The following is a 22385-nucleotide window of genomic DNA, read 5'->3' on the forward strand; positions in this document are numbered from 1 at the left end:
CCAGCCAGATAAGACACTGGCAAGCAGCGAAGGTAAAGGGCCTCACACCGTGGGGCTGAAGATCTAACATTCCTTCATTTTTTGTTCTTGGTCATAAAAAGAGAAAAAAATTATCAGAAAAGTACATTAGGCAATAAATTATATGTATCAGTAGACTACAAGCAATTGGCATGGAAAATTACCTGTTTAGATATTAGTTATTAAACAGTTTGGCCCACTTGACAATGGGAGATGATTTATTGTACATATCTGACAAGCAAACCAGCACAACTATTATAGTAAGTCCTTCTTTTGCTTTTTTAGAAGTTCCTTTTTATTTAGAAGTTTCTTAGGAAAGTTTTTAAATGAAGTTGACTGTATTAAGTTTGTAGGTAGAAAAAGTTCTGATAGCTGAGTAGCAGCTGGTCTCCGGCTGAAGGCCATGTGAATAGAAGAGTCTTTTGATGCTGAGGCTTTAGCTGATAGGGATGCACTGGCGGCTATCCACTGTCTTAGGTAATTGTCTAGCTGAAATAAGAAGTTTTAGTGTTAGGTTTGTTTTTTTATCTATTAATCTTGAAGGCTACTGTCTAGCTGGGACCCGTAGGAGCCAGTAGTGCATGGGAATAAAATACACTAATTGTTTCTGCTTTACACATGACAATGTATTTTTTTTTTCTGATTACTAATAATGAATAAATAAAGACCTGCTGAGTCTCTCGGCAGAAGATACTAGCACCTCACCAAGTGTCAGTGTCTCCTCATTCTACCTCATCCCCTTCCCCTCAGCCCTTAAGTTTCAGCCCATTACAGGTCACCGAGGCCGTCTCATCCTTTCAGGAACCCCTGACACGACATTTTGCCAGAGGCTGGTCCCCGGCACAATTATAAAGAATTACTTTCTTGATTTCTTTTGTTTCTTGTATACTATTTGTATATAAAAGACTAGATTTTTGTTTGTTGATTTTATAACCTGCCATTCTGTTGTATACATTTGTTTTGATAACTTTGTGGTGGAGTCTGTAGAGTTTGCTATATCTAATATCATTTTCAAATAGTGACAGTTTCATTTCTTTTCCAACTTGTACTCTCCTTATTTCCTATTTTTATTGATAATGCTGGACAAAAGGCAATACTAAGTTAAACAGAAGTGGTGACAGTGGGCATGCTTGTGTTGTTCCTAATCTTAAGGGGAGAGTTTTTAATTTTTGCCACAATCACATTGGCTGTTGGTTTGTAATATACAGTCTTTGTTATGACATGGTAGTTTCCTTTATTCCCATCTTATTTATTGTTTTTATCTTAAGTGAGTGCTGAATTTTACCAACTGCTTTTTCTGTATCTATTGATTTTATTGTATTTTTATCTTTACTTTTGTTGATACGGTATATTATATAATTTGCTGTATGTATATTAAACCATCCCAGTTGAGGCACACTGTTGAATTCAATTTGCTAATATTTTGTTGAAGATTTCTGTGTTGACATTTATCAAGGATATTGGCTTATAATTATCTCTTCTTGTGCTGTTTTTAGCTGGGTTTGGTACTAGGGTAATATATCATAAAATATTATTAGGGAACACCTTCTTATAGTTTTAAAGAAAGATATGAAAAAGATAGGCATTAGCTATTCTTCAAAGGTTTAATAAAAATCACTTGTAAGCCATCTGCTCCTGCACTTTCTTTTTGGGAGATTTTTTTTATTGTTGATTCAGTGTCCACGCATGTAGGCAGTTAGTTCAGCTCATCTGTTTCTCCTGGGTTAGTGCCGGTGGACCACATTGATCTGAAATTTATCCATTTCTTCAAGGTTATTGAATCTATTGGCATATAGTTGTTCGTAGCTATGATCCCTTGTATTTCTGTGCTGTGGGAATTTCTGCTTTCATGTGATTCTTTTTATTTCCTCTCTTCTTTATTAGCTAGAGGCTTTTCTATTTTGTTTATCTCCTCAAAAAAACCAACTTCTAGTTTCACTGATTTTTTTTTTTTAAGATTTATTTATTTATTTGTTTGTTTATTTATTTATTTATTTATACAAGCACTGGGTACAGTCAGAAGTGCGGGAGGGTGAGAGAATTCACCAGAGGCAGACTGGGGAACAGAACAGGCAGATTGACAAAGAAATACACTGCTGAGGGGAGCAGCGGGTGAGGATTGAACCGGCACTGCAGAGGCTGCGGGCAGCTTCGCAGCCCAGCTCTCAACCACTGCGCCCCCAGGGAAGGCCCTAGTTTCACTGATTTTTATAGTCTTTTTGATTTCCATGTCACTGATTTCCATGTCACTTATTTCCACTCTTGTTCCTGATCATAGAGGGATTAAGATTTCTACTAATTTGAGCATGTGTGTTCCTCTTTTGCAAGTTACTTTGGGTGTACTATTAGGTTGTTTATTTGGAGTTATTTCTTGCTTCCTAATATAGGCCTGTAATGCAACTATCTTCTCTCAGGAGAAGATGCAACTTTTACTGCATCCTATAGATTCTAGTTGCTTCTATTCTCATTTTTGTTCATTTCAAAGTACTTTTTTATTTCTATTTTAACTCCCTCTTTTATCTATTAAGTAGCCACTGAGTAGCATATTAGTTAATCTCCATATATTCATAATTTTCCCATTTTTTTTTCTTACAGTTGCTTTCTAACTTTATTGCATTATGGTCAGAGAGAGTACTTGGCATGATTTCAACAATTTGCCTCCTAAACTGAGGGTGTTCCACCTCCCCATCCTACACACACCTTTGGGTATTTGGAACGAATCACCAGGAAGAACAGACAATTTGATATAACCAGATCTAGAACATAGCTAGAAATGCAGGCCTGGGTAAACTGTGATATTGGAAATTCAAAATGGCTTAAGTGTTAAGAAAGAAAAAGGGTATCAGGCCTCCCTGGTGGTGCAAGGGGTTAAGCACAACACTGTGAAGCTTGCAGAGAGCCACCCACATGGCACAGCAGACCTCTCCTGTCTATGCCGCTGCTCCCCTCAGAAGTGTGTTTCAGTAGAGTTGCCTGTTCTGTTCCCCACTCTGTCTCTGGTGAATCCTCTAACCCAACCTCCCCACACCTCTGGCTACCCCAGTTCTTGTATGCATAAATAAATAAATAAATAAATAAATCTTAAAAAAAATAAAAAGAAAAAGGGTATCTCCAACAGAACTATCTTTGGACAAAGTAAACAATGAATAAATATTTACTGAATGGAAAAAGCAAAATGAACAAATGTGTTCAGAATATACAGGGCTAAGTTCCAAGTTAATATAGTCTAACATTTTATACCACAAAAAAGGGGGGAAAAAAAATAATGAGCCAAATGCACAAATGAAATGCACATAATACTCAAAACTTTCTTCATCTTTCAAAGCTTGACTCAGCTTATGTTGAATGTAAGGTGAAGGTTGAGGAAGATTTGTACAGTTCATGGGAGACACAAGGTGAGGGGTAGGGAGACATTAAGCAGACAGGAGTGAGCCCAATAGTGCTCTGGGACATTGCAGCATTGGGTGCTGCAGAGACTACAGATGGCCTTGGAGGACCCCAGGGGAAAGTCTAGTAAGTAGCAGGAGGAAGTGGGTTGCTGAAGTCAAGGATGAGAACTGAGCAAACTAAGACAAAATGCAGACCACTCTCACTGCATCAAAGGTAAGAAGATGGTTGCTAGGGACATCAGCAGGGTCAATAACAGCTTTTTTAAAACCTGACTTAAAAGGAAAGAGAAGGAAACTAGAGGCTGAGGATTTTTAGGGAAAAAATGAAAAAATATTTACGAGAGATCTGATCAAGATCACAATTGGTGGACCTCCTTGGTGGCGCAGGTAGCTGAATACAGCCTGTGAAGCTGTCTGCAAACTCTGCAGTGTGGGTTCAATCCCGGCCAGCTGGGGAGCTACCCACATGGCACAGACCTCTCCTGTCTCACCCACTGCTCCCCTCAGCAGTGTATTTCAGTCAATCTGCCTGATCTGCTCCTCGCTCCGTCTCTGGTGAATCCTCTTACCCTCCTGCATATCTGGCCTATACCCTGGTTCTTGTATAAATAAATCTTAAAAAAAAAAAAGACCACAATTGGTGAGGTTATAAGCTTTTAGAGAAACATTTTGGAATGATTTGTGTGCCTTCCCAGCTAAATCTCTACTTCCTGAAGGAAGTGGTTATTTTCATGTTACTCACCCTGTATCCATGGGATCTAGAACAATGCTCAACAGTTTGTTCAGATCAATTCTGCCTTCATATTTGGGGTGTGTGTGCCTAATGAATGTCCTCCATTGCAATAAGAAGAGAGCAAATTCCAAGGGCATTTTGCAAACATTAGAGCTTCCCTTAAAAGGTGTGTCTCATTTTTTTTTTTTAAAGATTTATTTATTTATTTATACAAGCACTGGATACAGTCAGAAGCACGGGAGGGTGAGAGAATTCACTAGAGACAGAGCGGGGAACAGAACAGGCAGACTGATGAAATATACTGCCGAGGGGAGCAGCGAGCGCAGCAGGAGAGGTCTGCATGCCATGCGGGACCCTCGCCTGTGGCCTGGAATCGAACCGGCGCTGCAGAGGCTGCGGGCAGCTTCACAGCCCAGTGCTCAACCGCTGTGCCACCAGGGGATGCCCAGGTGTGTTTCATTTTGACAAAGCAGAAGGACCATTATTATCCCTCACCAGGCAAAAGGCAGACCATAGAAACCTAGTCTTATTTTCTCCTCCTGCGTTTGTAATGGGATCACCCCTTTATTTCCCATATATCTACATACTCAAAGATGCAGTGACTTTAGTTCTCTTAACTGGTCTATTATTCTTCACAAATCCCCCATCTGTAAACTTAGACCAGCCCATTGGACAAAAATCATAAAGAATCTTGTCACCTATTCCAAGGAGATTTAGATTTTACCCGGGAGGTGAAGACAATGCTAATGATAATTGAGTAGGGAAATGGTACAGTTGCAGTGTTAGGTTAGAAATACTGCATTGAGAGGAAAGACTAGAAAGGGGGTCAAGCCAAGTGCTGGGATAAAGGTAGGGAGGCATTGCCACAATCCAGGCAACACTTGACATTCGGCAGGAAAAGTGGACATGGAGGGGAAGACCATTAAAACACGTTTAGAGAAGTCAGAAATGACAATCATTTGAATGGGAGGGGTCCAGGAGAGGTTATCATATGATGTAATCATTAATCTAGCACTGAAGCACCGGCTACAAATAACAAATAGCCAAGAAATTACTCTAAAAAAAAGAAAAAGTAGAGACTATACAGGGGCATGGTGGGGAAGCAAAAACAATGAAAAATGACAACATTCCAGACCCTCCATTGAGAGATTACCTCCCAATATTTATTCCCAGAAGGAAAAAGCTTCTCTATGAATTCTAATATTTAAGGGAGAAATATGCCAAATCTACAGAATCTCTCCCACAAGACATAGCCTGAGGTAACATTTCCCAATTAGTATTATGAGGCCAGCATTATTCTGATACAAAATCAGACAAGAAGAAATTAATAACAAAAAATCAGACAAGAACATGACAAGAAAATCCTGCAGGTGAGCAACCTTCATGAACAACGATACAAAAATTCTCATTTTCAACGATGCAAAATTCAACGATAAAAAAAAATTGTGAGGGCCCCGCCCAGAGCCCAGCCCTTCAGCTCTGCACTGAGCCTTAAGGCCACCCGCCGTCCCTTTCAAAATTTAGGAAGGCCTGCTTTATTCTGGTTATGATGTGTGTGTGCGTGTGTGGGTGTGTATGTATGTATATATACATATAGAGAGTACAGTTCATAGGAGATAATGAGGTCAGATACAGAACCCGAAGCTGAATGGAGCTCCCCCTTGGCGTGCACAGCCCTGTCCTTCTGGGAGACCCTGAGAACCTGGGAGATCACAGGGTTCTCGCCTCTGTTGTCTACCCGGTGGCCACACGGGGGCGCTGCGGCGCTGTCCTAGTCTGGCAGCCAGGGGAGGAGAGGCTGCCTGTGTGTGACTCAGGCTGAGAGGGTGAGCTAGGGCTGAGCATCACTGCGGGAGGGGGTGAGCTGCCCTCTGAGCAGCCCTGGCACCAGGCTGGGGTGGGGGGAGTGAAGGAGAGGAGAGGAGGCTCTGGAGCTGCCTGTGTCTGAGGTGCCATCTTTTCTCCCCAGAGCCTCTCTCTGCAGCCCCTTGATGACCACACCCTGGAGACTGCAAAGCAGATGCTTTTCCCTTCACGTCCTGTTCCTTTCCTGAGGGCTACATTTTAATATTTTTATTTTAAAATAATGTATGTAAAAATTGGTACAAGATTCCTGTATATCCCACTCCCCTTTTCTCTGTTAACATGGATATTTCTATCTTATCTGTACAGCTAATGGGACAATAGTCACACATTATTAAAAATCCCCATACCTGATTTGGGAGTCATTAGTATTTGTTTTGACTTCTCTAGGCTCCCATTCCCATCCTGATGTCACATTATGTCCCGGTTGTGTCTCCTGAGGCTCCTCAGGCTGAGTCAGTCTCTCAGATTCTCCTTGGTTTTGATGATCTTGGCATTTAGGGGAGCATTGCTCAGGTGTGTTGTAGAAGGGCCCTCAATGTGAGGTTGGTTGACTGGGTGATAGGGTTGGGGAAAGAACAGAAACATGAAGGGCCCTTCTCAGCAAAGCGCCCTGGAGAGTCACCTGCACCTGCTCCTCACTGGTGATGTCACCTTCCCTTCTGGCTGAGGTCGGGTCTCCACTTCCTCCCTGGGAAGATCTTTCTTTCCTGTGTCGCTTTCCACACAGCAGTAGTTGGAAAACGTCACCATGTGGCGCCCACACTTAAGGGGTGTTCTGTTATAAACATTTGTGTTCAGGTTTTGTGTGAACAAAAGTTTTCAGGTGTGCTGGGTGAATACCCAGGAGAGTGATCAGCAGGTTTTAGGGTAAATCTGTGTTTCATTCAATAGGAATTTGAAATTGCCAAATCTCTTCCATAGTGACTGTGTGATTTTGCATTTCCTCCAGCAGTAAGTGGGGTTCTCTGTTGCTCCCCATCCTGGTCAGTACCTGGTGCAATCTTCCCCTTTATCTGAAATTTCACTTTCCAAGGCCTCAGTTTCCCAAAAGTAGCCTAGGTTCAAAGTTTTTTCATAATAAATATTTGGAGAGAGATGACATTCACACAACTTTTATTACAGTACATTGTTGTGATTTTGATATTGTCCTGTTTTAAAGTTATTGCTATTCATCACATGCTGCCTAATTTATAAAGTAAATGTATCATATGTATATATGTGCAGGGAAAACTACCTGTATTGAGGACTCCAACTGTTGGTGGTTCTGGTATCTACTGGGAGTCTTGCAATACATCCCACGGGGATAAAGGTGGGCTGCTATAGTAGTATTTGGAATTTAGGCCATATAATAGGTATAGCGTGTCCTTGCTTTAATTTGCACTTGCAGTTATATATGTTTTTCAACATATGATGTTGAGTGTCTGTTCATATGCCTAGTTGCTATCAATATAGCTTCCTTGGAAACTGTTCCAAGTTTTGCTCAATTTTAACAAGTTATGACTACTACCTCACACCATGCACAAACACCAACTCAAAATGGATTCAAGAACTAGACATAAGACCTGAAACGATAAAATATATAGAAGGAAATATAGGCAAAACACTATATGACATGTACTTCAAAGACATCTTTACAGACACATAACCCAAAGCAGTGATAGTGAAGGCAAAGATCAACAGCTGGGACTACATCAAATTAAAGAGCTTCTGTACAGCAAAAGAGACAATAACAAAAACAAAGGGAAACCTCACCGACTGGGAGAACATTTTTGCACCCAACACTAATGATAAATGACTGATAACAAAAATCTACAAAGAGCTGATGAGACTCAACAAAAACAAAGAAAAGAATCCAGTCAAAAAATGGACAGAAGAGCTAAAAAAAAACTTTTCTGAAGAGGAAATGCAAATGGCCAACAGGCATATGAAAAAATGTTCAACATCACTTGTAATCAGGGAAATGCAAATCAAAACTACCATGAGATACCCTCTCACACCAGTGAGAATGGCACATATTAAAAAAAATTAGCAACAACAAATGTTGGCAAGGTTGTGGAGAAAAAGGAACTCTCCTGCACTGCTGGTGGGAGTGCAAACTGGTCCAACCACTAAGGAAAGCTGTGTGGAGATTCCTCAACCTACTAAAGATAAAGCTTCCATATGATCCAGCAATTCTACTCCTAGGTATTCACCCAAAGGACACAGAAACATCAATTCCAAAGAGCACCTGCACCCCTATGTTTATAGCAGCACTATTTACAATAGCTAAGCTTTGTAAACAACCCAAATGCCCAAAAATAGATGACTGGATCATGAAGATGTGGTACATATACACAATGGAATATTACTCAGCAATCAAAAAGATAAACACATGCAATTTGCAGCAACATGGATGGCACTGGAAGGGATCATGCTCAGCGAAATAAGCCAGAAAGAAAAAGAAAAATTCCGGATGGTCTCACTCATAGCAGGAATCTGGAAAACTTAAATAAGGGACCAGGAAAATGAATAACTATAAGAAAGTGAAAATCAGAATCAACAAAAAACTATGAACCAGAGACACTCTATGGGGGGGGGGGCGGCGGGGAGAGGAGGGATTGGGGTCAAAATAAGGGGGTTGCAATTATATGGGGAATATACAAATAAAAATAAAAACATTTTAACAAGTTATTTGTTTCTTGTTGAATTTTAAGGGTTACATGCATATTCTAAAGCATGTATTATATTAGAGTCATATTTTGCAAATATTTTCTCCTTGTCTGTGGCCCAAGCTCTTTTACAGACCTAACACTCACATCAATGTTCATAGACTTTTCTGGGAAGAGAAATGAGAAGTTGCTTACTGCAGTGGGTTCAGAGTAGAGGAGGCTTGGTTGACTGAAGATGATGTGACTTATGTATTTGTGTATGTTCTTGAGTATTATGAATCCTCCGTATGTGTGTGCGAATAAAAAATATTAATAATTATCAAAATCATTTATTATTGGGCCTCCTTGGTGGCACAAGGGGTTAAGATGCAACCTACGAGGCTGTCTGCAGCCTCTGCAGCACGAGTTCCATCTCTGGCCAGGCAGCTATCCACATTGCCCAGCAGACCTCTCCTGACTCACTTGCTGCTCCCGTCAGCAGTGTATTTCAGTCAATCTGCCTGTTCTGTTCCCCACTCTGTCTCTGGTGAATCCTCTTACCATCCGGCACCTCTGGCCTGTACCCCAGTTCTTGTATGCATAAATAAATCTTCAAAAAATTCATTTATTATCACAAATAAATTACACAAAAATCCCTGACACTATCAAACATTTGGCAGATCCCCCTCAGTCATGTGTTCTCAGGCTCTGACCCTCTACTTAGGACCCACCATCTTGTCACTGAATGATTTTGCCTTAGAATTTCCACCTAACACAGATGGGCTGGGGTGATGGACACCCCTTCCCACTGAAAAGAGCTAAAAACGTGAGATATGTGAGATACAAAACCATCTTCTTAAAAGCTTTAGTACTGACAATCTAGTAATAAAAAGCCACACCCAGAAGGGAAGGATGAGATGCTGCATGGGCCCCACAGAGAACAGCATCTTGAGGAGGGAGGAAGGGCTGTGAGGGCCCCGCCCAGAGCAGACATGGAGCCCAGCCCTTCAGCTCTGGGCTGAGCCTGACGACCACCACCTGCCATCCCTTTCAAAATTTAGGAAGACCTGCCTTATTCTGGTTATGATGTGTGTGTGTGTTTGGGGGAGTGTATGTATATACACACATGTATGTATTACATTTCTTAGGACAGCATGTGTGTTTACTATAAAAATTCAAAATGTTACAAACAAAGCATTTTCAGACCAGGAGAGAGTGAAAACACTGTTCGCTGTTGTTAACAATGGGAAACAGAAAAGCGTTGAAAGGAGGAGATGACCGTCATGGTCAACCTCCTACAGGCAGGGCCAGCACCTGAGGCCAGAGAAGGGCTGCCCAGGAGGAAGCATCTATTTCAGCAGGAGGGAGGGAGCAGGACGTGGACAGAGACCACCCTGTCCAGTGAGAAGAGCTGTGGGGCCCTGGACAGGCAAGCTCAGAAAAGCAGGGAGCATCTCCTCAAGCCTGAGAGAACGATTCTGGAGACAAAGTAAACCCAGTTTCTGATGACATAGAGTACATATAAGTCACTTCTGCCACAATCCAAAGTACTATGTGCCAAGGAAACTAATTTGCATGAGGTGAATTAGACCTTGACCTTTTTTTTTTGGGGGGGGCAGGTTGGAGGGTACTACCATCTTTACTTGAAGAGATGAATGACAAAAACTATCATTATTTAGATTTGGTTAACCTGTACACACTTTCTAGAAAATGAATGTGAGCTGTCCCTTTAAGAAAATTAACTGACAGATGATAAATGACAAGGTGTCAAAGGCCTTGGAGCAGGAGAGGTGGGGTCCGGCAAAGTCTCAGGTGTCTGGTGTGGTTCTCAGGGTCTCAGCCCTTTGGGTTGTGTCTAGGGTGGGTAAGGTTACTGTTGATAAAGTACAAGCTCCAAGTGAAAATCAGATAGTGGAAAATTGTGTCCCATCGCTGTAAACTTAACAACTTCCAATAGCCACTTACTTTGTTTGGGGTCTTTGGAACATAAAACATACATGATTTTCAAAAGTTGATTCTAGAATAATTAACATAAATATCATATAACGTAGTAGAACAATGCATCACTTTTTAAAATATGTGTTAATTAAAGATTAATCATCAAGAGAGGCCTATGGAATTAATGTAACAGAATAGAAAACATTCAATGATATTGATCTACCATTCACTTTGCAATAACCACCACTTGCACAGTTTCAGTTTATTGTATAAATGTAACAAAGTTGAATATTCATAATTATCTGAAAGATACTTAAAATGCTATTTTCACCTATTTCAGAGAGGCTGTATAGATTTTCATTGGCCCACCAAAACAAAGAGTAAATGCAGGAGAAAATATGACAATCCAATATTCCTCTAGTGAGACAGAAAGGAAAAGTAATTGTAAAAATAATCATTACCTGAATATTTTCATTAAATATTTATATTTCTTTGAGACACTTTGAGCACATTGGGTTATTAATATTATTCTAAATAAAATAAAAATATCTTTAAATTATTTTTATTCCTCATGCAGTAAATACTGGGAGCTATAACCTCCTGAAATTATACTGGGGTCCTTGCTAATTTGTAAAACTGTGCAGAGATCCTGAAACGAAAAAGCTTGCATGTCTCTGACCCAGTCCCTGGCCTCGGGGAAACGGTGTGTCAAAGGCCTTGGAGCAGGAGAGGTGGGGGCCGGCAAAGTCCCAGGTATCTGGTGTGGTTTTCAGGGTCTCAGCCCTTTGAGCTGTGTCTGGGGTGGGTAAGGTTACTGTTGGGGATTCTATGGACAGTTTCTCTCCTCCCTCTCACAATCTGGGTCAAGCTCTCCTTCAGAATACTGCCACTCACCCCCAGTTCTCACTCCCTATTGCCTGGGGAGTCTCCAGAGCAGCCAATCAGCTTCACAGCCGCCCAGTCTGGACTCTAGAGTCTCCCCAGACCTCAAGAGCACCAGTCATGAGGCCCCCAATCCTCCTGCTGCTGCTCTCAGGGGCCCTGGCCCTGACAGAGACCTGGGCGGGTGAGTGCGGGCTCTGGAGAGAAAAGGCCACTGAGGAGGGGGGAACCAGAGGAACCCTGGCCAGGGGGGGGGGGGTGTACAGGACCCCCAAAAAGGCTCAATTCCCCCATCGCTGACCCTGTTGTGCCCCTTGACTCCACCCTGTCCTGACCCATTTCTGTCCCTCCAGCATCCCTCCTCCTTTTTCCCCGTTGAGTCTCCTGCCTTCTTTTTTTTTTTAAGATTCATTTATTTAATGCATGCAAGAAGTGGGGTACAGCTAGAGGTGGGGATCGGGGTGAGAGGATACACCAGAGACAGAGCCAGGAACAGAACAGGCAGACTGACTGAAATACACTGCTGAGGGGAGCAGTGGGCGAGTCAGGAGAGTTGGGTCACCATGTGGGCCGCTCCCTGGCCAGTCAGGGATCAAACTCCTACTGCAGTGGCTGTGGGTGGCTTCATAGGTTGCTTCTTAACCCACCAGGGAGGCCCGCTCATCCTCTGCCCCATTTGAATCTCAGGAGCCCCTTGCCCCCTCCTCTCCAGCCCCGTCTCCCCAGCCCGGGTCTCCCCTCCCGCCCCCAGGCTCCCACTCCCTGAGGTATTTCTACACCGCGATGTCCCGGCCCGGGCTCGGGGAGCCCCGCTTCATGGCCGTGGGCTCCGTGGACGACACGCAGTTCGGGCGGTTCGACAGCGACTCCCCGGGCCAGAGGATGGAGCCGCGGGCGCCCAGGGCAGAGCAGGAGGGGCCGGAGCCCTGGGCTCGGCAGACGAGGAAGGCGAAGGGCGCCGCACAGACCTTCCCAGAGAACCTGCGCGCCCTGCGCGGCTGCTACAACCAGAGCGCGGCCGGTGAGCGGGACGGGTCGGGGCGCCTCACCGCCCCATCCCCACAAATGGGCGGAGAACCCCGTATTTCGGTCAGGGCGTCACCTCAGGCAGGTGGACCCGCCCTTCCCTCCACCCAGGGCCAGACCCCAAGACGTTGAACTGCCTGGCTCCAGTTTCAGTTGAGGTTTATTCCTGGCGTGGAGCGGGCGCGGGCGGGGTGACGCGGGGCGGGGACAGTGTCCACACCCTTCAGCGGATGTCTGGCTGCGACTTGGGGCCCCACCGGCGCCCCCTCTGTGGGAACCATCAGTCTGCCTACGAAGCGCAGATTACATGTCCTGAAGGAGGACCTGTGATGCAGTTACAAATGACGGGTCTCTCAGATAAGAATTAACAGTTTGGCTTCCCCCATCGCTTGCAATTTCCCCTTTATTTGACAAGTTTGCCGTCTTCATGACCCGTCTCCCTGATAAGACTTAACAAGTTTGTCTTTCCTGCATTTCTTGCGATTCCCTCCCACCCCCTTGACAGGTTTGTCTTTATGGCCAGGCCTCCCAGAGGACCATTACAGTCCTCCTGCATTTCAAGGAAGAAGGAGTGAAACATCAGTTATAGAAGAAAAGCAAACTGGCGCCCACTTTTCTCCATGCCCACCCCTTCCCCTCCCCTTTGCAGACCCTAGCCCACCTCCCCCTTTTTTTCCCCTTTGTATAAATACCCCTGCCCTCTGCCAAAGGGCAGGACGGCTGTCTTTCAGACATGAGTCTGCTGCCCTCCTCATCTGTGACAAATTAAACCACTTTCCTTTTCCTCAAACTCTGCTTCCTTTTATTGGCTGAGGGAAACTGAGGCCAGCATTGGGTATCACTTGCGCTCCTGGACCAAGGTGGACACTGCGGCTCAGATCACTCGGCACGAGTGGGAGGTTGCCAGAGCAGCTGAGCGATGCAGAAACTACCTGGAGGGTACTTGCTTGGAGGGGCTGCGCAGATACCTGGAGAACTGGAAGGAGGGGTAAGAGGTAAGAGGTAAGGGAAGGGTTAAGAGGGGCCTTGAGGTCTCCCAACCCCCCTCAGGCCGGCACCTGCAGGAAGGGTGGAGTCAGGGTCACAGCAGCGCCCTCTCTGGTCAGGGGAGGAGAAACCCCCCGCCTCCCCCCCCTCCCCCCGTTTTCCTGGCTCCCCAGAGGACCCCACTTTTCCTTAGAACAGTTAAGGAATCCAGTCTCTCCTGAGCCAGCGAGGAGACCAGCCCTGGAATCACCCTTCACTGGATCCTTTTGACCAGTGAGGCCTCTTGGGAACCATCAGTTTTTCTCTCAGGGTCTTGTTATTGATCTGAAGACATTTTGTGATCCCTGTGAGGTGACTCATATTAACAAGACCCTAGACAACAAGTGTTGGCAAGGTGTGGGGGAAAAGGAACCTTCATATACTGTTGTGGGAACTTGTCCAGCCCCTATGGAAACAGTATGGAGTTTCCTCAAAATATTAAACATAGACCTGCCAGAGGTCCCAGCATCCACTCCTTGGGATTTATCCAAAGAATGAAAAAGCTCATTTCAAGGGCTATGTGCCCTCTTGTGTTTATTGAAAAAGTTACAATAGCCAAAATTGGAAACAATCTATGTGCATAAAACAGATGAGTGGAACTATTGTGGCATGTACACAATGGAATACTACTCAGCCTGTGAAAAAAGATGGAATCTTGAATTTACAACAACATGAATGGAAATGGGTAAAAGTGTGCTAAATGAAATAAATCAGGAGACCCACAAATACCAGATGACATGACTCATATGTGCAATATACAGAAACCCAGCAAAGGAACAGAGAAATCCTAACCTGCCATTGGAGTCTGGCTGCAGAACTGAGGCACCAGAGGGGGTTGAGGGTGGGGACAAAAGGAGTAAGAAGGCCCAGAGGAACACAGGGGAGGACTCTGGGAGTATTGGAGGTGGGGGTGAGGGAACTTGCATCTGAGGAGGTGAGTCTCCAACTTTGAGTCATGTGCAGTGTGTAAACACGTGTTACCTCAAAAATACAGTAATAAAAAATCTATTCTAAACCAACAGAAAAAAGTAACTTGTCTTCTCCATCCATCACTGACCTCAGGACTTTGCCTTTGCCTCCTCACTGTCATGCAGGGTGAGGGGCTGGTTTCCCACAAGGTCAGAAGCAGGAGGTGCAGGGACTCCTGGGGCTGCTCAGACTTTGCTGAGTAGAGACACTGCAGAGAGGGTGGCTCTGAGGGGACCAGAGACAGAGGGTCACGGTAACCCCAGTGGTGAGTGAGGATCTGGTTCCCAAGAAGAGGAGAGTGTGTGTGTGTGTGTGTGTGTGAGAGAGAGAGAGAGAGAGAGAGAGAGAGAGAGAGAGACAGACAGACAGACAGACAGACAGACAGACAGGAGAGACAGGGCACCCAACATCAGGCAATGGGAAGACAATTGCACATCAAGCTCCAGCATAAATGAATTCAAATCCCATAGAGTGAAAAGTGTCAGGCAACACCCCAATTAAGTACAGTTCCATGAAGAAGCAGGTTTGGAGCAGGACTTGAGGCATCAGAAGATCTGGAGACAGGAGGGGGTTTGGGACTATTCTCATGGTTAGGTATAAGAAGCCTGGGTGGGACCCTGCTGGCTGTGGGGGCAGCCCCCCACCCCCCAGCTCCCTCTCTCCTCCTCTAATGCTCACTCCAGGCTCATTTCCTTGGCATCAGGGAGCTCCAGCCTGGCACCCCCTCTGATTCCCAGAGGGTCACTTCCTCCGTGTAAATTTCCTATATGTTATGGGATGTAATTCAATTAAGTAGATTTTGAAAAATTAAAAATACAGATTTATTTATTTATATTTAGATTTATTTATTTATTTATACAAGAACTGGGGTACAGGCCAGATGTCCGGGAGGGTGAGAGGATTCACCAGAGACAGAGCAGGGAACAGAACAGGCAGACGGACCAAATACACTGCTGAGGGGAGCAGTAGGCACGACAGCAGAGGTCTGCTATGCCATGTGGTATTTTCGCTGGCCGGCGGGTATCCAATGGGCACTGCAGAGGCTGAGGACAGCTTCACAGCACGGTGCTCAACCGCCTTTGCCACCAGGGGAGGCCCAAAAATACAGATTTAAATGCAACAATAGAAAGTACTGAAATAAATATATCTAAAGCCACATTAAGAATTAATTTTACAGAAAAAATATTTGCTTGACTCAAAGAAAGTTGGGAGGGTGGGGGGTGGTGGCAGAAGGCCAGCAGGCCTTCAAGCTCCTGGTGTTATAGGACAGGGATACGGGCAGCCCAAACCCCGCAAACCTGCCTATTCTAAATGGGTTCTGCCATCCGCCGCATCAACACAAAACATATGAGACTTTAATGGGAAGGAACTTTAATAAAACTAGGAAACAATACAGGTAAGTCAAAGAGTCTAGTTTCTAAATGAAGCACCCAAAGTTACCCGTCCCCTCGTGGGTAAAACTCCATCCATATGGGATTGGCCCAGAGCAAGGCCCCACAGCCTGCCACGAGTCTAAAGCATCTTCCAGTGGGGACCCACAGAAAAGGGTCAGAAACTACCAGACAAGGCCAGAAGGAAAAGAGCAAAATCAACATCAAAATAAAAGCTGCCATTGTCACCTCCCCACGGGTCTCACCCACATCTGTGTCACCCAGTCCACGACCAAAAGACAAGCTCAGTTTCTTCACGTGTCTCTAGGCTCCACGCGCCTCCTCCAGGTCTCCTGGCTCCATCCTGCTCCTTCCTCAGTCTCTTCTGCAGCTTCTTCTCTTCCTGCTCAGCTCCACCCTCCCTTGGGTGGGGCAGGGAACCTCCCCCTTTCCTGGGGACCACCCTGTTACACTGGCAAGCCTTCGCTCTGGGCTTCTCTGGCTTTTTTTGCCCCTTCTCTCTCCTGCCTCTGCTACTCTTGGTGACTATCTCAGTACTGCCCCCTGGTCCACAGAAGTAAACAAGATAGTTCACAACAATGTAACAAAAGAGGGTACCCCATCAGGCAGGGCAATCCTAATGGTGGGAAGGCAGAAAAGCCTGAAAACCATTTACCCTACACTTTCCCTAAACAAACCTGCCTCTTCTCACTTGCTTGCCTGAGCATCAGTGAAGTTCTGCTGCGGCTTCCTTCGTGAGACACCAGCCTGTGGGGGTCTAGTGGCTGGGACTAAGCTCTGGCCCGGCAGCCTGGGGTCCCTTCCTGGTGGGAGACTGAGAACCTGCAATTCCCATACCATTACCTTAAGGCCTTGAGATTTTATGGGGATGTGAGCTAGCATTGAGAGGAACAGATTTTCTGGGGTCTCAAGCTTCCCAGTGACCTTTAAGTCTTTTCTGTTTCACTCCTTAACTTTTTAGATCAGCCCAGGTCGGTGGAGCCAATGCTCCATTGAGTCCACAAGATCCACCTTCCTCCTTTTCTGTCCCTTCCCGGGAGGCGGTGTGATGGCAGGTAATGAACCTGGGGAACAGTCAGGGGATCTACAGGGCGGCGAAGAATCGCTAGGAGTGAGCTCTCCCACAAAAACAATTAATAGGGAGAACCGGGACACGCGAGATAAACTGGGGACACGGCAAACTGCCCGGAGAGGGAAGTTGCGGTAACGGGATGCGAAGAGGGAGCAGCAGAACCTGCGCCCCTGCCCCACCCATGACACTGGCTCCCTCCACCTACAGAAAGAAGAAGAAAACAAAAACAAACTAGGGAGGGCAGGATGGTGAGCAGAAAGGAACTGCTGCAGGCGCCACGCCCTGGGGCCAGGAACCGTGGGGGTCCCCACCCAAACCGCCTAGGTGGTGAGGGTCGGGCCCTGGGTAATAAAAGACTCAGCGCATCACAGGAAGATACGGACCCCGCGGAGACCCGCAAACAGCCAAGGGCAGCCGGGAGCGCGGGAAGCACCGGCGGGTGCGGCTGCCCAGGTCCCCGCCCGCGCCCTGGGGCTGTGGGGAGACGCGGGGCCGGCAGTGAGGTGAGTCTCCGGAGCGGGGTTCACCCCTGTTGGACCCAACTCCTGGTCAGGGCGCACAGCCCGTGCCTGCGGGGGACAGACAGCAGCGCCCCCTCTCCTGGGTCAGGGATGGGACATGCCCGGCCAGTCTGGTCCTGGCAGCGGGTCGGTGCAAACCGAAAGTCTCCTCCAGACTCAGCAGGAGTGAGATGCCTGCACAGCTGTTAGGGCGGAGGGGTTGCAGTTTAGGAAGTTTAAAGTAAATGGAGCTTCATATATATTTTTTCCCGTGGGGGCAACTTGCTCTCTAGAGTCCCCTTCTTTGTTTTATAAGTTGTGTTTTAAGGAGCCTGTTGGCTCTTTTAACTGTAGTTTGTCCTGTAGGGCTACAAGGGCTCCAGGCACATGTTGAATATTCCACACTAGCAGGAAAGAGTTATAAGGCTTTGGAGATGTAAGCAGGTCCGTTATTAGTTGTTTGTATTTTATTTTAAGATTTATTTATTTATGCATACAAGAACTAGGTCCAGGCCAGAGCACTCACCAGAGACAGAGTGGGGAACAGAACAGGCAGATCCACTGACATACACTGCTGAGGGGGCAGCAGGGGAGTCAGGAGAGGTCTGCTGCGCCATGTGGGTATCTCCCTGGCTGGGGATCCAACTCGTGCTACAGTGGCTGCAGACAGCTTCATAGGTTGTGTCTTAAGCCCTTGTGCCATCAGGGAGGCCCTCCATTATCACTTCAAAAACACCTTTTATCTGCCATTGCAGTGATGGGAATCCCATCACAAATGAAAACTGATAATGGATCATGTTTTTTTGACATGTTTACCAGTTTACCCTGTTTGGGCTGAGGCTTGAATTAATGCAGAATAGGTGTCTTTAGAGGCATGAATGTAACATCTATTTGTCAAATATCATTACCTTTCAGACCTGGAGCTTCTGTATTATTTCTACCTTTTGTAGCAGTGGCTAGAAGAGCCAATGGATTGTTAGTTTGGAATTTGGTTATGATGTCCTGTCCCCATAGAGGAAATACTCAGGAAGACTAAAATTTAATGTGTTATGTATTTTTATCAATATACCCAGATTGATCCAATTTGTTTTTACAAGGAAAACATTTTATTGGCTGTCTTAGTGTTACAGGGCAACCCCAATATAAAACGGGTTGCCTGAACTGTGGTCCTCACCCATGCGATTAAAGGGGATTAATTAATACTCAACTGCAGGGCCCTCCCCTGGTGGCGCAGAGGTTGAGCACTGGGCTGTGAAGCTGCCTGCAGCCTCTGCAGCGCCCGTTCAACCCCCAGCTTCAGGCAAGGGTCCCACATGGCCGGACAGACCTCTCCTGCCTCTCCCGCTCCTCCCCTGCAGTGTATTTTGTCAGGCTGCATGTTCTGCTCCCCACTCTTTCTCTGGTGAATCCTCTCACCCTCCCGCCCTTCCGACTGTACCCAGTGCTTATATAAAAAAATAAATAAATCTTGGGCCTCCCCGGTGGCCCAGCGGTTGCGAAGATGCCCGCGGCCTCTGCAGTGCCGGTTCATTCCCCAGCTGCTCCCTGGACACTGAAGGAGGGTCCCACAAGGCGCGCAGACCTCTCCTGCTGCCCACTGCTCCCTTCAGCAGTGTACTTTGGTCCTTCTGCCTGCTCTGCTCCCCGCTCTGGCTCTGGTGAATTCTCTCACCCTCCCGCGCTTCTGACTGTACCCAGTGCATGTATAAACAAACAAACAAGCAAACAAACAAATAAATAAATAAAACATGCCTCTATAAAATAAATAAATCTTAAAAAAAAAAACCTAACTGCAGGCACACACAAAAGGTTAATACAAGGTTTATTTACAAAGGAAAGGGAAAATGAAAAAATGAATAATTCAGGGGGAAAAAGAGGGAGATAAACTCATGAATCTGTCCTACCCATTCCACTAACCTGGATCCCGGTGGAATCTCTGTGGCACGCTGAGAGCTGGCCAAGAGCCAAGAGCCCTGAAGCCAGGAGAGAGACCACCCCCCCCCCTCCAGGCCCACGTGTCTGCTTTTTTATACCGAACCTGGAAGCTTAACTCAGCCCCCAGGGCCCAGCAACCCTCCCTTTGGTGGTGATGGGATTTGTCTTTCCAAATGTCTTGAGGGCTTTGGTCTGGAGTGGGGGTGGAGTCCACGAAGCCTATATGAATTTGCTCAGGACATCCTTTCCCCCTAACATTAGGAGTCCTTCTAGGACAAAGAGTTTAATATTTTTTTAACTGAATTTATTTTTATTATTTTTTATATTAATTTTTAAAAATTTTTTACATTGTTCATTTTAAAACAATATTTGCTTACCCCCCACCCCGTGTAGTCCCCATAGAGTTTCCTTCCCCAATGCACCCATGACCATCACCTCAGTCCCCTGTGCTCCCCCCTCCTTCCCTTTGATCCCTCTCCCTCCTCCTCCCTGCAGGATGTCTAAAGACTTTAATATTTTAGAATTTTTGGTATCAAGGAAGTTGTCATAGGATTAACAAACTTGCAGATTTTTATAAAATAGTTAATTACTCAGTGATAAGGATTTTTAAGAACAGAGCTATTTCTTTGACGAGGCTCAGCAATGCTGATGGGAAAAGATTTTGAGCACCTAACATTTTTTTCAGATACCTCTCTCAGACCTTCAACACTTTCTTTTGCTTTCATATTTTTATACCATTTCATTTTAAAGCTAGCCATTTTAACACTCAGTGTTTCCCAATATCTTCACCATATTCATTTCAAATACATTCCTTAACACAACTCACTTGATTTACATTTAGAGTTATGACATCCCAGTTTTTAATTTCTAGATTGGAAGGCATTGTAAGAGCTGTTATGCTATCATTCCTTTGTACTGGTGTTACAGGGCACAGAGAGGGACCCTCCAGAATCCCCAAACCTGCCTGCTCTAAATAGGTTCTGCCATCCACCGCATCAGGACAAAACATAGAAGACCTTTAATGGAAAGAAACTTTAATATAATTAGAGAAAAATACAGAAATGACAAAGAATATAGTCTAAATCAAGCAGCAAGAGTTACCCATCCCTCGTGGGTAAAAGTCCACCCAAACGGGACTGGCCCAGAGCAAGGCCTGAAAGCCTATCACAAGTCCAAAGCAACTTCCAGTGGGGACCCACAGAAAAGGATCAGAAACAACCAGACAAGTCTGGGAGTAAAAGAGCAAAACCAAAATCAAGGTAAAAGCTGCCATTGTCACCACCCCATGGGCCTCTCACCCACATCTGTGTCACCCAGTCCACAACCAAAAGACAAGCTCAGTTTCTTCATGTGTCTCTCTGCTCCATGTGCCTCCTCGAGGTCTCCTTCTGGTTCCATCCTGCTTCCTTCCTTCCTCAGTCTCCTCTGCAGCTTCTTCTCTCCTGCTTAGCAACACCCTCCGTTGGGTGGGGCAGGGAACCTGGAACCTCCCCTTTCCTGGGGACCACCCTGTTACCCTGGATAACTCATACATAAACACATGTTTTAATTGGTTTAATTTTTTTATCTGAGATGACATTAAATTTTATTTTCTTATAATAAGAGCAAAAAGGAAACCTGAAGGCTCAATGATTTTAGAGAAAGTGATTTTAATTATTTAACAAATTCTCATTGTTAAACTTAGGAAAGCCTTAGTTTTATAAATTTGGCCACCATTTAAATAATGACAAAAGAACAAATTTAAGAGAGAGATACCGATTGTAGCTGCTAGTTTTTCTTAGGACTGGAATTTTAAACTAATTCCAGAGTTGATAATTGTAATAATCGCATAAACAAACTTTCTTTCTTAGTCACGCACTAGATAGATTGATGAAAAACAAGAAAAATCAGAGAGACTTAATATCATATACATTTCCTACATACATGCGAGGAACTCAGTACTGCTAAGTAACTTGCCCATGAGGCTATTGACCTCATCTTGAAATTTTTGCTAGGACAAGGGGAGAGAAGTTGATTGGGGCTTTTCCTGGAAAAGAATTGTATTAAGAGAAGTTTAGGTATAATCATCAAAATGCAAACTTATCTTTTTTGATGTAGACTAGGTCAATTACTCTTTTTTTTTCCTGAGTACTATTCCCTTCCTTTTTAAAATAAAGACATTGAAAAATAAAGTACTGATACCTAATATTATAAACATAAGGCATGCATGCTTCAAATCCAACCATTGAGTTTTGAACTAGCTTTTGATTGCCAAAATTTTGGATTGTGATCTCAGAATTGGGGACTTTTCATTAGAATTTATATAGGTGCCATTTATAATTAACCCTCCGGAGGTATAAGACAGTGATGGACACAGATTTTTTGATTCTCATGTTATTGTATTATTTTTAAAAAGATTTATTTATTATGCATACAAGAACTGGGGTGCAGGCCAGAGGTGTGGGGGGTGAGAGAATTCACCAGAGAGAGTGGGGAACAGAACAGGTGGATTGACTGAAGTACACTGCTGAGGGCATTAAGTGTCCTGTATAGTTTAATAGCAATTACAAAGTAACTTAGCAATTTTTACCTTAAACAGTCAGATTTTAGGATTCGGAAAACATAGGAAAGTAGAATTTTGTACCCATAGAAGAGACCAGAACAGTATCTTTTGTAACATTATGACCTCATGAGAACCAGTCACAGCTGAGTAGTGAGTAGACCAGGATACTTTTCTTTCTTGGATTGATTTTTTATTGGCTCTGGATTATAATTATCCTGTTCCCTCACTCTCTTAGTTCCTGTTGTGCTCATTCCTAATCACCCCCAAGACAACCCCAGGGTCAGAGTCTCCATGAATATATAATACAGACCAGCTATTCTGCCTGCGCTTCATCCTGGGCAGACCCCTGTCCCTTCACTGATGCCAACATTGGACTAATATGATAGGACCCCTGACTCCAAATTCTGAGCAGGTTCTAATGAGTGACCGTGGGGAAGCTGTGTCTCTGGTGGGAGACAAGGTCAGGTCTGC

At 44.9% G+C, this 22385-nt stretch overlaps 2 protein-coding genes across 2 annotated transcripts in view; both read left to right on the plus strand.

Annotated features, from left to right (window-relative positions):
* Positions 1–11573: 11573 nt before the first annotated feature.
* The window catches only part of LOC311188219 (patr class I histocompatibility antigen, A-126 alpha chain-like), a gene marked incomplete at both ends in the record, with an annotated part of 330968 nt that continues 320156 nt past the window's right edge, over positions 11574–22385 (plus strand). Inside the window, one exon of the mRNA XM_084259370.1 lies at positions 11574–11637. Within this exon, the coding sequence (XP_084115496.1) occupies positions 11574–11637 (64 nt within the window). The remainder of the gene's footprint in view (positions 11638–22385) is intronic.
* The window catches only part of LOC311167621 (class I histocompatibility antigen, Gogo-C*0203 alpha chain-like), a gene marked incomplete at both ends in the record, with an annotated part of 151146 nt that continues 140777 nt past the window's right edge, over positions 12017–22385 (plus strand). Inside the window, 2 exons of the mRNA XM_084228698.1 lie at positions 12017–12037; positions 12180–12275. Coding sequence (XP_084084824.1) covers positions 12017–12037; positions 12180–12275 — 117 coding nt within the window. The remainder of the gene's footprint in view (positions 12038–12179; positions 12276–22385) is intronic.

Source organism: Talpa europaea (assembly GCF_964194135.1).
Source record: "Talpa europaea genome assembly, chromosome: 2".
NCBI classification, from domain to species: domain Eukaryota; kingdom Metazoa; phylum Chordata; class Mammalia; order Eulipotyphla; family Talpidae; genus Talpa; species Talpa europaea.